The 16,339-nt window shown below is 39.2% G+C and overlaps 2 protein-coding genes across 2 annotated transcripts in view; one reads left to right on the top strand and one right to left on the bottom strand.

The window, feature by feature from the left end:
- Window positions 1–25: 25 nt before the first annotated feature.
- Window positions 26–14,657, bottom strand: tctn1 (tectonic family member 1). The gene is made up of 14 exons (XM_036595133.1): window positions 14,303–14,657; window positions 12,259–12,376; window positions 11,487–11,620; window positions 10,035–10,189; window positions 8,147–8,249; window positions 7,596–7,708; window positions 7,153–7,173; window positions 5,979–6,116; window positions 4,876–5,001; window positions 4,695–4,783; window positions 3,859–3,996; window positions 3,477–3,630; window positions 1,582–1,713; window positions 26–397 (listed from the first exon to the last, which is right to left on the bottom strand). The coding sequence occupies exons 1-14, from the start codon at window positions 14,637–14,639 to the stop codon at window positions 251–253; spliced, it is 1,905 nt and encodes a 634-aa protein (XP_036451026.1). The 5' UTR covers window positions 14,640–14,657; the 3' UTR covers window positions 26–250.
- Window positions 14,658–15,153: 496 nt separating this feature from the next.
- pptc7b (protein phosphatase targeting COQ7 b) overlaps window positions 15,154–16,339 on the top strand; it is a 30,743-nt gene continuing 29,557 nt past the window's right edge. The window contains exon 1 of the mRNA XM_036594505.1: window positions 15,154–15,708. Coding sequence (XP_036450398.1) covers window positions 15,507–15,708 — 202 coding nt within the window. The 5' untranslated portion in view covers window positions 15,154–15,506. The remainder of the gene's footprint in view (window positions 15,709–16,339) is intronic.

A 16,339-nucleotide genomic window follows, 5' to 3' on the forward strand; every position in this document is an offset into this window, starting at 1 on the left:
CAACACTGTTTGGGGGGTGAATTGGGATCAGTAACCAGTATAGGCTGACCTAATAAAATTTTGAAAACTATTTAATTTCCTGAAAAAACAAATAGTTCAACAATATACAGTATAAATGTACATATTATACAAAACATACAGAACACACAGTAATATCAAGGATCCAAAAATGATTCTAGTAAAATACAGTCTTCCATAATTTACTTAATGAGGTATTGTCACTTTGTCATGTAAGTCCAAGTAGTCCAGGTCAAACAAACGGGAAGAAAAAGTCAAAGGGTAGTTTGGCATTGATCGTGGGAGGAACTCTGAAGCCTGGACTGGCTGAAGCAGAAACGTCTATAAAGCTCACAGAGCTGGTGACGGGGACGATGGTGATGCCAGTGGAGAGAGAAGACTGTGAAAACAAAATTCATTTAATCAATTTTTACAGTACTCAATTTTTCTGGGAACAACTGGCACAAAAATTTCACTTTATATAGAGGTAGTAGGCCAGGGGTCGCAACCCAAACATTAAGTAAAGCCATTTTGTCCTTTCAACAAAAATCAAACCACCTTGAGAGCCACAACATATTAAATCCATTTTACCATCTTGGCTGTAAATATGTCTCAGTATGTGCTAATGTGTTAGTATAGGCTAAATAATTCAATATAAACAAAAAACACAGACTTACTGTGCTCTGCTTTAAGCTTAGCTAGTTAGCTTACTGGCTCAGCTATAGCTGATTTTCTCACATCTCCAGCAGGAAACTTTTCCTCAAAAGTACCATAGTTTCTTGTAAAAGGTCTCTCAACATTTGACTTTTTAAGAGGCTGAAGTCAGCTTCTAATTCACCAGCTTTTTGTTTGAATTTTCCCATTCCACCTTAAATGGTGCCTGAGGCGCCAGAATGTAACTGCTGCACTATTTAAGGTGGAATGGGAAAATTCGAAAAAGAAGCTGGTGAATGAGAATCTGACTTCAGCCTCACAACTTTTTAGTGTTGACAGTTTCTCGTTGCAGATTAAATGTATCAGGAAACCAGCTGGAGTGATTATAAATGTAAATAAGTCCATTTGTCTCCAAATTGGAGTTTGCCTGTTCTCCCCGTGTCTGCGTGGGTTTCCTCCGGGTACTCCTAAATTGCCCCTAGGTGTGAGTGAGTGTGTGAATGTGTATGTCTGTCTGTCTGCCCTGCGATGGACTGGCGACCTGTCCAGGGTGTATCCTGCCTTCCGCCCAATGACAGCTGGGATAGGCTCCAGCACCCCACCACGACCCAGAAGGATAAGCGGTTTAAATGATGGATGGATGTCTCCAAATTATCGATGTTCGTTTTAAATACCAGTGTAATATTTATGATAAAACTCATACCAGAGAAAAAGTATCAACCAGTATATGTTCTTCTGCTTGTTGCGTGCAATTACCACAAGAGATCTCCAAGTCCTCAGTTCTTATATATCCATCTTTAATGTAACAAGATTTTCTTCCAAGTAGTATTCCAAGATGTTGAAAAAGAATTTAATTTTGATATGAAGTTTTGAAATAAAGGTTCATATAATCTACACTGAAAAGTAACAGGCTAACCAAAGTTGACTTACTAAAGCGCTGGTGTTGAACCTGATTATCTCCATGATGCTCACAATCTGAGCTTGGGGGTTCAGCAGGGTTCCATACTTGGTCCATCTTACTTCAAGATGATAGGACAGAGGAATATTGCATCCCTGTGTGCCCTAAATGAAAACATGGAAAAAAAAAAAAGATTGGGCTTTGTTCATTAGCCGTTCTTAAGAAGAAATTTCTTCTTAGAATTCACTTGCACAGTTTTTGACACTCACCAATGTTTTCTTATTTGGGATTTGTTCTTGGGTAAGAACAGAATCTACACACACTCAAGAGCACAAAGGTGAGAACAGTTCTGCGCTTTAAGAACTTGTCATGAATCTGACAGACTTTTTCTTAGGACCTTTCTCAAGAACACATTTCAGAACAAACTTAGGAAGATATTGGAGAATGAAACCCATTGTTACCTACAAGCCTCCTGAGTTTGCTTCATAGTGACTCTTGAGAAACCAGCCTTTAAGACAGTTTCCTCTTGCTTAAAAACCCACTTCTGTGTCTGTGTTTCGGGTAATTATAAATGTGGCACTTCAAGGAAATGTGAACACAACACTAATACACCAGTTTCTAATACACCACTGTGTGTGCTTAAGAATGAGGTGAAATCACCTTCGTCTCCGGAATAACTTCAGATTTGCTTAATACTGTCTAAAAATAACATCACTGTGCCTGACAGATTAAGTGTAGAAAAGTTAGGATTGTACCTTGATTAGTTCTAAAATATGGAGACTTTTAAAACTCCATTAAAATGAGTGCTATAATAATAAAGTGCAAATTTGATCAAGTTGTAACTTTTGAAGTTTTGATGTTAGATGCATGAAATAGGCAGGAATCTTTCGTTAGTGTAGGGTGTGTTTAACTATCAAAACGGATATAGAGATGAATGTTTGCCTAAAAATTCACTGGGTACACTTTCCTTTACAAATAAACTTTTGTTATCAAAGCTAGAAGCACTTCTGAGTTTCTGTATCTAACAATAATGAAATTCTGTACATTATGTATTCAGCAAACGTACTTTATTATACGGTTGTACACAAAGGTTTGGCCGCCCCTGATCAAATTACATGTTTTGTTGAATTACTAAGTGAAAATGATTTTTTTCAATACATTAAACTTGCCACATAAATCAATCTTGTGCACCAAAATTAGCAAAAAATGCCATTATAAGAGGGGATTTCAGCAATTTAACCAAACTTTCTTCATAATTCAGTGGTTGAGATATAATCAAAGTCATTCAGAGTGGTTTGGTGTGAAATGGTTGACTATAAAGACTTTCTTTAATGTGGTGGTGAAAGAAACCAGGGGTCACCACGACTACAACACAAATATAGCCATATTATTTACTGTCCAAAACCACCAGTGAACCTACACGAGTTTTTATAATTCATTTAAGGTGGAGGGGTACATGAAAGGCGTTCCAAGGCAAAATAGTCCCCAAAGAAAATGTATTTTTTTCAGATTTAACACTATTTTACCGTTGAGCACCCTCCATGTACCTCTCCACCATGAATGGATTTTTAAAAATATAAATGTTTTAACCCAGAATCTTCTCGAAACTATCATAAAGCAACGTCTCAGACATCAGACAGTGTATTCATAACCATTTCATGTAATAACTTTCTGTGAGGGAGCTTTTAGAGGTGGATGTCTGGTTCCTATCACCACCACTGTGAACAATGTAGAGCATTTCACACCAAACCACTCTGAACGACTTCACCATTGACAGGACACATTTTCACCATTTAATAATGTAACTACTGAGGATGTTCAAAGTTTTGCATATGACTAAGTATTCAGCAAATCTGAGACGTCTGAGATATTCTTGAAAGATGGTGATTTGAGGCAGCTGTACAGCCAACATGAAAAAGCAAAATACCGTTATTGTGGTTTGGTTCCCTACAGGCACCCAGTCCATGGGGTTTTGAGGCAGAGAGTTCCCAAAAGATGCCACATAGTCTGGAAAACTCTGGCCTTTCAGTCTTCCTAAAATGGCTTCAGACACTAGCGAACAATTTGCTCCATCCTCCAGCCTGTAGAGGGATAAAAAAAGAAAAATAAGAAACTTGCTGTGGATACAAGAGGCCATCATAACAACAGCAAAACACACATAATACTTAATTAGCATCATCATTCTGGATGGCAGGAAACGAGTTTATTAGATCAGTATAATGTTTTGATGAACATGGTGCCAGTGGAAATCATTAAAAGCAATCCTCCAAAGTCCATTACGCACTGGGCAATAAATGTTGTTTTCCTACCTAAAGGTACAACCTGATACCACATCTTTCCCAAACAGGACTGGTGACCTCTGGGGAAAGCTGAACAGGCAGTCCTGATCTGCAGAGCTCTGTAGAACAGTGAATGACCCCTCTGGGTTAGCGCTTTGAATAATCCCTGTGGAACAGCAGTTAAGGAAAGTAGCACCAGTGATAAAACTAAAGGGGCAAACTTAGATACCAAACATGATCGACCACACTCTCAGGAATAAAGGTACTGAAATGTCACTGGGGTGGTTCCCTCAAGGGTACATCTCAGTACCTTTAGTCAGGAAACGTAATTGTGTCATAATCCACTGAAATTATATTTTTAAAGTAGCACTGACTCCACACACCTCGTCTCACCTACAGGCTTTTTATTTTATTGTTCTGTTTTAAAACGTTAGGTTATGAAAAGGTACAAATATGTACTTTTCACCAGGAAAAACTTATTTAAGGTTCACAGTTGGACCTTAAAACCACTTTTGTACCTTTGAGGGAACATTTACATTGTTTGTACCTTGATGGCCAACAAATGTACTTGCACAGAACCTTTATTTCCAACAGTGTACATTTGGGGTAAGGGGGGGAAACTGTAAATTTGATTTTGACCAAACTACCGCTTTAGCTAATTTTGACATGTTAAACAGATCATTCTGCTAATTCTGTTGCACTAAAATGCACGAGCAACTTCTCTGACTTCTTGCTTTGAAGTTGCTGTGTCTATAACACTCAATGGCAAATTCCCACAGAGTGTAAAAATAGGATAGTAACACATAACAATTAAATTCATTAAGTGCACTCTGGATATTATCAGAGGGATCGGTGGAAAAGGATATTCTGCAGTTCTCCATCCTGCCACAAGGGGAAGTCCAACCACATAACCAGGATTTCCACTGGAGCGGAGCACTGCATCACTTTTTGCCTCCTATTAAAATGGAATACACAGAGTTCTGAAGTCTGGCATGGTTATTTCTGCACTAAACACTTTTTAACAAATGCAAAATTTGACATGGATACCTGAACAAAGGCTATTTGGAACTCCTGCTGGATCGGCAGCATGGCACTATTAACAGCTCCCAGCACAAACGATACGGCCACTCTTACAATCTGACCAGCTTCTCCATACCTGACTGTGTATTTCACCTAAAAAAGATCACAGATTACAGCCACATTACTGATTTTCTGCAGGGATGTCCACTGAATATTTAATATAATGCTTTCAAATTTCATTACAATTCTATTGTCATACACTCATTATCCACTTTAACAGATAAACTGTACAGCAACTGATTAACGACTGTCTGTAATTGTATATTTATATAGTGGACCTTTAAGGTGGATGTTTCAAATAAAGTGGCCACTGAGTGGAAGCACAAGGAAGGTGTTTCTAATAAAGTGGCTGGTGCAGGGAAAGCAAAAGGCAGGTGTTTCTAATAAAGTGGCCAGTGAGTGGAAGTACAAGGTAGATGTTTCTAGTATAAAGGCCACTGAGTAGACATACAAGGTGTTTCTAATGAAGTGGCCAGTGAGTAAAAGAAAAGGTGTTTCTAATAAACTGGCCAGTAAGCAGAAGTACAAGACAGGTGTTTCTAATGAAGTGGCCAATGAGTGGAAGCACAAGGTAGGTGTTTCTGATAAAGTGGCCAGTGAGTGGAAGCACAAGGTACATGTTTTTGATAAAGTGGCCAGTGAGTGGAAGCACAAGGTAGGTGTTTCTAATAAAGTGGCCGGTGAGGGGAAGCACAAGGTAGGTGTTTCTAATAAAGTGGCCAGTGAGTAGAAGCACAAGGTAGGTGTTTCTAATAAACTGGCCAGTGAGTGGAAGTACAAGGTAGGTGTTTCCAGTATAATGGCCAGTGAGTGGAAGCACAAGGTAGGTGCTTCTAATAAAGTGGCCAGTGAGTAGAAGCACAAGGCAAGTGTTTCTTATAAAGTGGCCAGTGAGTGGAACCACAGAGTATGGGTTTCTAATAAAGTGGTATTCTACAGGTATATACCGTTATATATTAATATATCATTTCATAATGCATTCATAAGAAATGGCTAAAATGGACACTGGCTTGTTTGCCAGAAACACACTGAGGTCAGTTTTTGCTCTGTACTCTTGTTTCTGAGCTCACCTGAAGCACCACCTGGTTGCAGACTTCAGCAGGCTGCAGAAACTCAGGCTCAAAAGCAGAATCAGCAGCTGTTTCCAGGAGTGTCTGGGTGCCCTCCAGCGACTGCAGGGTAACAGCCTCCACCCACACGGCCACCAGCTGAGACACAGACATCCTGTTTCAGTCACAGACACTAGCGTAGACACTCAGCTAATCCTACACTGCTAATCCAACTTAGAGCTGATCAGGCCACGCTTTGCGTTAGCTTTAGTGTGCCTGCTGTGAGACCTGGCTGAGCGTGTGATGGCCTGAATGCTGTGCAGTTTTAGCACTGAGGTAAGGCAGGCCGTCCAGTGACCAGAGGATTACAGGGCTTCAGTTTCCAAAGGATGTCAGACAGGCGGAAATGTACTTGGACAGGACCTTAAATACCTTCAGCTTTAGATGTGCGTAAATGTGTGAGTATACAGTTGTATACAGCAAATGTTTGGGCACCCCTGGTCAAATTACATGTGTTGTTGATTTTCTAAGTGAACACATCCTCTGCATCCACACTTCTGTATATGTCAATGCACAATTACTGGTTATTTGCTGAATTAACATATTGGAAAAAAATATATAACATTTAAGATAAAAGTTAAGGTACATTTAACATTTTATGGTATATTTTTTCCAATATGTTAAACTCATATTTAAGTTTGTTTCCTGGAGAGAATGTGCTAACTTATTTTCACATTGAAAATCAACAAAATGTGTATTTTGCCAGGGAGTGTTCAAACTTTTGCATACAACTGTAACTAATAAAATCATCAAAAGTTTGGACATATCTACTCATATAAAGGTTTTCCTGATTTTCTTTCAGTTTGGAACAACAATGAGAACCTAAAACAACTATGAAATTACACATGGAATTACGCAGAGACCAAGAAAAGGTAAACCCTAAACTGACCTTTCCTTTCTGGAATTACATTTTTTTTATTCAGGTTTATTTCACTCATAGCCATCAAATGTACTGGTGCACTATTTATATTTGTCTTAGAAACAAACTTCATTTGCAAAAGCCTTTAGAACCCAATGTGAAATGCATATTCAGTGTCCAATATTTTGACTAGTAATGTATTTCGAATAGCAAAGCTATAAACTTGCTTAAGCAGTATGCTTAACTGAATGATGTTTAATAAAATTGTGTTCTTACGTTAGCTTCTGTATCCTTTCCCTGTAAAACAAAAAACACAAAAAATGGTTATAAAGCTATTTTTCACTAAAAGCAAGAATCTGGCCAAAAACATGTTCAGTTTTCCTCTCACAGCAAAAAGTAGTTGATCAGCCATGACACGACGGGTGTCTGAAGTTTGCACTACTGATGCTGTATGACACAATGGGATCTAAACGTACAGACTAAATTTAGTCTGTGATGATTCAGGCATGCAGTTGTAAACTTGTAGGTAACTTCCATTAATTGGACATATTAGCCTCAAAGCTCCTCAACTTTGGACACAAAACATGTCTAGGCTGATCAATTCATTTGGGTTAAGGGAAAATTTGTCTGAATGTATTTTTTGGTGAAGCTATTGCTTTAAAAGCCCACAATACAGAAGATGAGCAGGATGACATGGCCCTTAGACTGTTCTTACTCACTGAGAAAATACGGAAGCTGGTGTAAGTCCTTAATTTCAAAGCCTCTAACGTAGTGCAGTCCTCTGCCAAAGTGAAACTCCTCACGCATCTGCTCGTCTGATTCTTCAGAAACGCTAACAAGAAGCAGTAACAGTGATATTTAGATACTGAATAATTCATGGTAGGTAGTGAATAATGTATTGTGGACATTGAATATTTCATAGAAGCTACTAAATAATTCAATAAATAAATGTACTCAATATTTTACTGTAGTCATGATACTTACTGCATAATTCATATTTCCTGAATAATCCATAGTAGTTACTGAAACATTTATAGTAGATACTGAATAACTGCTAGTAGATACTCAGTAATTCTTATTTATTGACTAATTTATATTTACCAAATAACTCATAGTAGATACTGAATAATTAATAGAATGTTGCTGCACAATTCATTCTGGTTTGGATCTCATCCCACGTTACGCTGACCCATACACCCTTTCTCTGCGTCTTCATATAGAAACATTAAAGTGCATCTTTGCAGAAGTATATAACAGTCTTAAGCCGCACCTGCAGGGTTTGTATCTAAGCAGTTTGCTGTTCCAGCAGGTGCTGGAAGCCTGAAGAAGTCTCGCTGTCCAGCCTCGTCCTCTGTTTGGATTATGTCTCCATACTGAGGACAAACACACCATGCAAGCAATGATCATCATTATTTATCAAGAAATTGTTTTAGTCATTTATCTCCTGGCCTGCAGTATTAACACACAGACCGTTCTGCAGTGTGACCAGTATAATCTGATTTCATTTTGCTTCATGCATAAAATATTATTACAGCTGCCCTTTCCTTCTGACTGGCATGAGATTAAAAATGTGACATTTTGGAGAGGAAAAAGAGATGTACACTCCAAACTGAGTTCTAGGTTGCTTCTAATGTTGATTAATTTCAGTTGAGAGCACACCGTGTGCATCTATGCTGCCACTTCTTCTTGACGATATCATTTAGCTCTTTTCTTCTGACGTCCACCCCATTTTGGTATTGCACTTGTTTATTTTGATTAATGCCTTTGTTTTGGGACAATTATGCAACCGTTCCTTGATGTGCCACTTCTGATTTAACCATTCTAAGAACCCAATGGCATATATGCTTGGAAATGTCTTCTTAACGATATCATAACTGATGTTTTACAATACATTTTGTAGACAACAGCACTAACAGTGCTCAAGATCATACCCATGACTTCTTTTACTGTTAGACTCGAGAAGCCTCAAATGTCTCAGCCTATTTGGAGCATTCATTGTAAAAAGGGCCATACTGATCTGTAAAACTATTTGTTGTGAATTGAAATATGTCGATTAAATATGTTGATGAAAGTGAAATACACTATATGCACACCCACATATGACGTCCCATTCTAAGTCTATAAGCATTAATATGGAGCTGGTCCCCCTTTGCAGCTATAACAGCTTCCACTCTTTTGGGAAGCTTTCTACAAGATTTTGGGGAGTGCCTGTGGGAATTTTTGTCTATTCACTTAGAAGCATTTGTGAGGTCAGGCACTGATGTTAGACGAAAGGGCCTGGCTCGCAATCTCTGTTCTGGTTCATCCCAAAAGTGTTTGATGGGGTTGAGGTCAGGGCTCTGCACAGGCCAGCTAAGTTCTTCCACACCAAACTCACCCAGTTATGTCTTTATGGACCTTGCTTTGTGGGCTCAGTCATGTTGGAACAGAAAAGGGCCTTCCCCAAACTGTTCCCACAAAGGTAGAAGCGTACAATTGTCCAAAATGTCTTGGTATGCTAAAGCATCAAGAATTCCCTTCACTGGAACTAAGGGACCAAACCCTGAAAAACAACCCCATATCATTATCCCTCCTCCACCAAACTTTACAGTTGGCACAATGCAGTCAGGCAGGTAATGTTTTCCTGGCATTCACCAAACCCAGACTCGTTCATCATCACTGCCAGACAGTGTTTGTCTATTGAGACTGCAAGGCTATGTGCTTAATTTTATCCACCTGGTAGCAATGGGTGTGGGTGAAACACCTTAACTCAATAATTAGGAGGAGTGTCCACATATTTTGTCCATATAGTGTATGTTGATTAAAAAAGCTAACTGAATGAAGTTCATGACAACAGTCTGCCACTGTTAAAGAAAATTCAGAGGGTCTTGAAGAAGAGAAATTCTCACCACTGGTGACTACTGAAAACCAGCTGAAAACAGGGCGCCAAGCTATTTTTCTTTAATTGTCGCCAAAATTTTGATATTACACCGATAATAATAATTGTTTTTTTATTTATCTGCAAATAATATATAGGCTGCAGATATATTGTGCATCCCTAGGTGTGATAAAACATGGAAAACATTAAAAGTTTTGGAATCATCTGTCCTTACACACAACAGGTGGGGCTGACTCTCAAACGTGAGCACAAAACTGAAATGAGAAAATAGGACATATACCAGGTATCCCGGAGAGTTTCCCTGTACAGGAGTCTCTAAAGCACTGCCTGTCCCACCGGAGCTCCCAAAGAAGAATCCCACAAAGCGCTCAAAGAGATAATCGAAATTCTGCTCAGTGGGGGTGCTTGGGGTGACGAAGGACATGCCCTGTTCATCTAAAATAAGAACACAATAAAAACTGTTTCTTCAAAGGAAATAAAAAATCATCCAAGAGAGGAACAGTATGTTGTGCAAGTCAGATCATCTCTAAAGAGCAGAGCACACTGACCAAATGTTCTGTAACAAACATAAGCATTCTAAGGCAGGGTCACTGTACATGTTTTTAGAGGACTGAGGCGCTTTATTTCCAATTGTTTTCAGTGGGAAAGACCTGTTTTTTGCACACTGGGTGCCGCATGGTTTATGGGCTCTGCGTGGCTGTGTTTTGTGGGGAGCGCTCCAAATTCAACTTGAGGCAGTCGAGTAGTTTTTCAGCACTGACCAACGAGATCAAAGGAAAGACGGGCAGTGACAATAACAGAGGAGAAATTAGTGGCTGCACTCGCTTTGTTGGTCAAAAATAAATCAGAAATTTCACCCTATATATTTAAATAATCAAAACAATAAAATTGTGTTTCTACAGTTTATTTACACTTATAGCTCACAATAGCAATTTTATTTCAGGCCTAACTTAATACAGTAAAGTCTGTGCATGCCACTGGGCCTCACTGCGAACGGGCTGTGTCTTTTATTTCTATTATTCTTAATTTAAAATACATCAAAGATGGTGTTTTTTAAACGAATAGCCGACATGAAACACAATCAGGCAATCGATTGTGATGAGTCTTGTGTTGCACACCCACAAGGAGCTGCACAGATGGCTTACTTTAATGCTGCACAAGGACCCAATACTGAAGGCTCAAAGAAGGTCTGGTTCGATGTTTAGGTCTCAAATGATCTCAAAATCAACATAATAATGATGAAGATATGACAACAATAGTAGATAATTCACTCACATCTTCAGAAGACACATCTTTCACCAAGTTTTGATTGAGTTCTCTTTGAATTCTCTTTCAATCATCAGATTCATTCACTCAGAGAAGAGGGCTGAAGCACAACCCATGATACAAAATGTTCTTCTGCAATTACACATTTCCACCAGAGAGGTCTCCAAATCCCCAAATCTTACACAGTACAGCTTTAAATAATTTTATGGTAAATCTTTTTGCAAATATTAACTTTTTAAAAAAATACACTGCACTCATAGTTTGTCACAGCTCTTTTAAACAAAGCACATTGAACTTGTTCTAAACATCATCATATATCATTGTGAAAATGTATATTTTTACCACAGTGCCCACCCTTAACATAAACACTGGAAATAGAGTGTTGTAACTACACTTTCAGCTATAATACTGTAACTGGTCCAGCATTTGTTTTCAGTCAAACTTTGCAGGGTGATGATATACTTACAGTTAGCGGACTGTATACAGAAAACATCAGGGTTGACCTCTTGCTGGACGGATGTCCTCACTTGCGACAAACCCTCTGGTGTTGTGCTGAGAGTGTATAGAGCCGCATCCTGGCTGCACAGTCTAGAGTCACCACTGCGCAAATACACATTAGACACAATGTAAGTACAATTAGTGCTGAATGATGCATCAAAGCTTCAGAGCTTTTATAATATTACAAGGGGGTCAACAATTCCATTCTCTTCTGGTAGATTTCTTTTGATACTCTGATTTCTTTATTGACTAAGGCAAGCACTAAAACGACTAACATACAAAAGGTATAAGTCATTTTGCATTTGTTTTAAACACAGTGTGATGCATCTTAGGTGTTATATTGTCTCACTATTAATGTTCCCTTTGGGAGAACGAGGCCTTAAATTATTTTCTTATTTTTTTATTTCAAAGTTGATTTTATATTCATAAAGAGATTAATTTAAAAATCAGAGATGCTAATTAACCAATAACTGTGTCCACATCAATAAACTCTGGGTGTTCAGACAACTTTTTAAGCTTTTTTTGCCATAATATTGTTTACATCTCAAGCACTGTGATACTACACTTGGTCAATATCAAAGTCAAAATTCTAATAATGTGACAATCATATTATCATTCATTTTTGAGCTTCAAACATACAAATTATAATTTGTAAGTGCTTTGCTCCCAACAAAATGCAAAAGACTGTAATTCAGAAACACTATGAGAGGTAAAGAGTGAGAAAAGGTTACACAACTTACGTGACTTTCTGCACTGAACAGTGGGTAAACAGCACCAGTTCCTGAGAGCAGTCCGGGTCACAGCAACAGTTCACATCACACTGCTCGCTCTGCACGTTGCACGGACACAGATCAGATGCTGGAGCAAAAGAAGCACATCAGACTCAATATTAGCACTTTAACTTGCTTCTGATAACAAATGCTGCCTGTTTTGCAACAAGACAGGTAGGAAGGTAAGTACGTAAGTAAGTAAAGTTTATTTATACAGCACTTTTCACAGACAAAAGTCACAAAAGGCTTTACAGAAGCATCACACAACATAAAAGATTGTAAACACAAACAAAACTGGTGCACATAAATTACCCAAACGCCTGTTCAAAAAGATACATCTTTAGCTGCTTTTTAAAAGATTCCACAGAATCATATGTGGAACAGACAGTAAATTCAACTTATTCAACGTAAGAGAACAAGCTGATAAATAAGGGTAAAGTAAATCAGCCACATATGCAGAAGCTTGAGTGTGCAGTGCTCTGTAGGTTACAGTAAGAATTTTGAACTAGATCCTATATGCAACAGGAAGCCAGTGAAGAGACGTTAACAAAGGGGTTATATGACCTTCTGTTAGACCTAGTAAGTAGTCTTGTGGCAGCATTCTGAATTGCCTGCAGACGATTAAGGAAAGATATTCTAAGTGAGGAAAACAGGGCATTACAGTAATCAGTGCGAGATGAAATAAAGGCATGTACAAGCTTCTCTCGCTCTGCATTTAAAACTACAGATCTCAGTTTACTAATATTTCTTAAGTGGAAAAAACAAGATCTGGCCAACTGCTTAACACAGGTGTTGAATGACAAGGACTGATCAAAAATAAGCCCTAAATTATGCAATCCAGGTGGGCAGCAGAGGAGAGAAGCCCAATAATTTATTTAATCATAGGGGTAACCTTTTCTGAAGAGACAATCAAAACCTGTGTCTCGTCTGCATTTAGCTGTAAAAAAATGTCCGCTTTCCAAGATAATCTATAAAGTTCGTTAGGTTTAAATGGAATGTAGAGCTGGATATCATCTGCAAATAAGTGATATGCAATATTGAAGCTTTTTATAATCTGTCCCAAGGGCAGCAAATATAAAGAAGGCATTTCAAAGAAGCTGTAATAGGTGACAGCGTCATTATCTAGAACAGCAGGTGCCAACCCTGCTCCTAGAACCCCCCTGTGCTATACATTTTAGTGTTTTTACTGCTCTGACACATCTGATTCAGCTCTTAAGCTCATTCCCAAACACAGTCAGCCCTTCAAGATTCCTGGTGTTCTATATGCTATGAAGCATCTAATTACATTTCCTTTAATTATTTCACTCATAGGTGACACAAGGGAGATACAGTGTAAAAAGCACAGATTCTAAGCTTTGAAACTATACAGCAGTTGTGTTTATAAGTTGGTTATTTGCAAAAAGGAAAATCACTTTTTGTGATTTGGAATGTTTACATTATTTCTTGACATAAAAAACTTAAACTACATAAAAAGTAACTACTATGCAATTAATGTCATTACATTTAAATGGTACATTCTTAAAAAAAGATGGCTCTTCAATGGTTATTTAGAAAAGACAATGGTTTACTTAGAACTGTGAGTTCTATACAGAACCATTTTATGCTTAAATGGTTCTTTGCATGGTGAGATGGTTCTTCGTGTGCCATATATGGTTCTATACAGAACCTTTTTGAAAATGGTTCTATATAGCACCAAAAAGGGTATTTTATAAGCTTGACATCAAGACGATAGAAGAACCTTTATAGTGCTACATAGAACCTTTTTCAAAGTTTCTACATAGAACCATACACAACACATTTTGCATTCACTATCTGAATAACCATTTCACCATGCAAAGATGCAAAGAACCCGTCAAGCATGCAAAAGGTTATTGGAGTGTTCTTGGTTCTAACTATATAGAACCATTGTATCTACTAAAGAACCCTTTCACAGCTATCTTTTTTAAGAGTGTAGCTGGCTACCTAGCTACCTATCACAGTCACTCTTGTTAACTGTAACGTTAACTGTTTCTACCTCGAGTGACCGGTCGCGGTAAGGCTCCGGACAGCGGTAAGGGCAGCGCTGCGGTGGCCGCCCGTTCTAAGTCTGGCCGGGCTGTGGGTTCAGGAGTCTCCTCTCCGGGGAAAGCGGGGCCGGGCTCGGCGGGCGCCGCTGCGGGCATCGAAAACGGAGCTAAAGTGGCGTTTTCTCCCTCCGGCCGCTCCGTCGCATTCAGAAATCCGTCCCAGTTGATCCATGTTCGGTTCGTATCAGAGAAAGTGGCATTAAAGCGGACAGAATCCGCATCGCTACTGCAGAGAGTTTCTACCAAATACGTAAATAAAATAAGCACACAAAACACCGTAGCCATGCTTAGCAACCGGGCTGAGTGTAGCCCGTCTCCAGGAAGTGGAATTCTGGGTAATAACAATAAAAAAAAAAAAGAATAAACAAACAACTCTTCTAATTTATTATTATTATTATTATTATTATTATTATTACTATTATTATTATTATTATTATTATGCAATGCGGAAGGACACATTATTTTTTATTCTTTGCAAACAATTTCATACATGTAAAAAACGTGCTTTTATGTTATTTAGACCTTCTGATTTTTATGCATAAAATGACCCATACAACACAAGTTTATTTATTTATTTATTTTATTTACGTGTTGTATTTACCTCACTCACGATGTGATGTCTGTCTTTAAATATAGACATCACACCGTGCATGACGTAAATACAATATTTCAATATGTTCATCAATTTAGCTGTTTTTTACAATGCATTTACTGAATTGATTCGGGGCTTTTATTTTATTTTTGTTTTATCAAAATACAGGGGGCACGCTTTCTGTGACGTTAAGAGTCACATGACCCGAGTGCCCGTATGTGCGGTTTATCCCCACTGGTAGTGCGGCGGTGTTGTGTTCGTGCTCAAGCGGCTCTGGTGAAGATGTCAGTTGTAAGGGAGCACCGCGAGACCGGCTAAAACTCAGCGGTCTAAAGCCGAACTGAACTGGACCGAACCGGCTCTGTAGCACCAGTCCGGCGACAGCACGACAAATTAGGAGGACAGTCTCCGCTACCTGGAGGGAGTCTCTCCAGCCCGGCTGTGTGAGTGAGGGTTAGCGCCGCTCCGCGGTTAGCTCCCCCTGCGGTGCCCAGCTGCTCCGCTGTATGTGCCGGCGGCTGGCTGCCGGTTGACGCGGGCTGTCGGATAGCGGAGCGGGTATGTTATCCGTACTCTCCTACGGACGGATCGTGGCCAGGGCCGTCTTGGGCGGACTCTCTCAGACAGATGGCCGCGATTACAGCCTGGTCACGGCCAGCTGCGGCTTCGGCAAAGACTTTCGGAAGGGCATCCTGAAGAAAGGCATGTGCTACGGGGATGACGCCTGCTTCATCGCCCGCCACCGGTCAGCGGATGTGCTGGGTGGGTAAACTTTTCTTTTGTTTTGGTTTTTTTTGTTTAATCTTTTTGCACCTTTCCCCTTAGGACCTACGAGGATGAAGTCAGCTTCCTATTCGAATTTTCCCGTTTCACCTTAAATTGCAACAGTTACATTACAACGCCTGAGGCGACAAAATGTAACTACTGCGCTATTTAAGATGGAACGGGGAACTTCGAATAGGAAGCTGACCTGAGTGAGCTCCTTTGCGGTTTCGACGTTGCAGCGTCTAAAATCAGTTTACTCTCTTACTCCCAGTCAGTCAGCTAGTCAAGACACGTTTAAAGATGGTTCTTTAGTAAAGGCAGTGGTTCTTTATAGAATCATGGTTCTTCAGATTGATGGAGAATATGTTGTATATGGTTCTTTATGTCTGTATAAACCCTTTATGGTGCCAATTAGAACCATTTTCAAGAAGGTTCTACACAGAACCATATACACCACATTCTCCATCAATCTGAAGAACTGTTTCACCATGCAAGGAACCATTTAAGCATGCAAATGGTTCTATGTAGTACTAGTGGTTCTAAATAGAACCATTCCCTTCTCTAAAGAACCCTTGAAGAACCATCCTTTTAAGAGAGTAGAGCTAAGTCTGCCCTCTAAACCGTCATG

Source organism: Colossoma macropomum, unplaced genomic scaffold (genome assembly GCF_904425465.1).
Source record: "Colossoma macropomum unplaced genomic scaffold, Colossoma_macropomum, whole genome shotgun sequence".
In the NCBI taxonomy this organism is placed as follows: domain Eukaryota; kingdom Metazoa; phylum Chordata; class Actinopteri; order Characiformes; family Serrasalmidae; genus Colossoma; species Colossoma macropomum.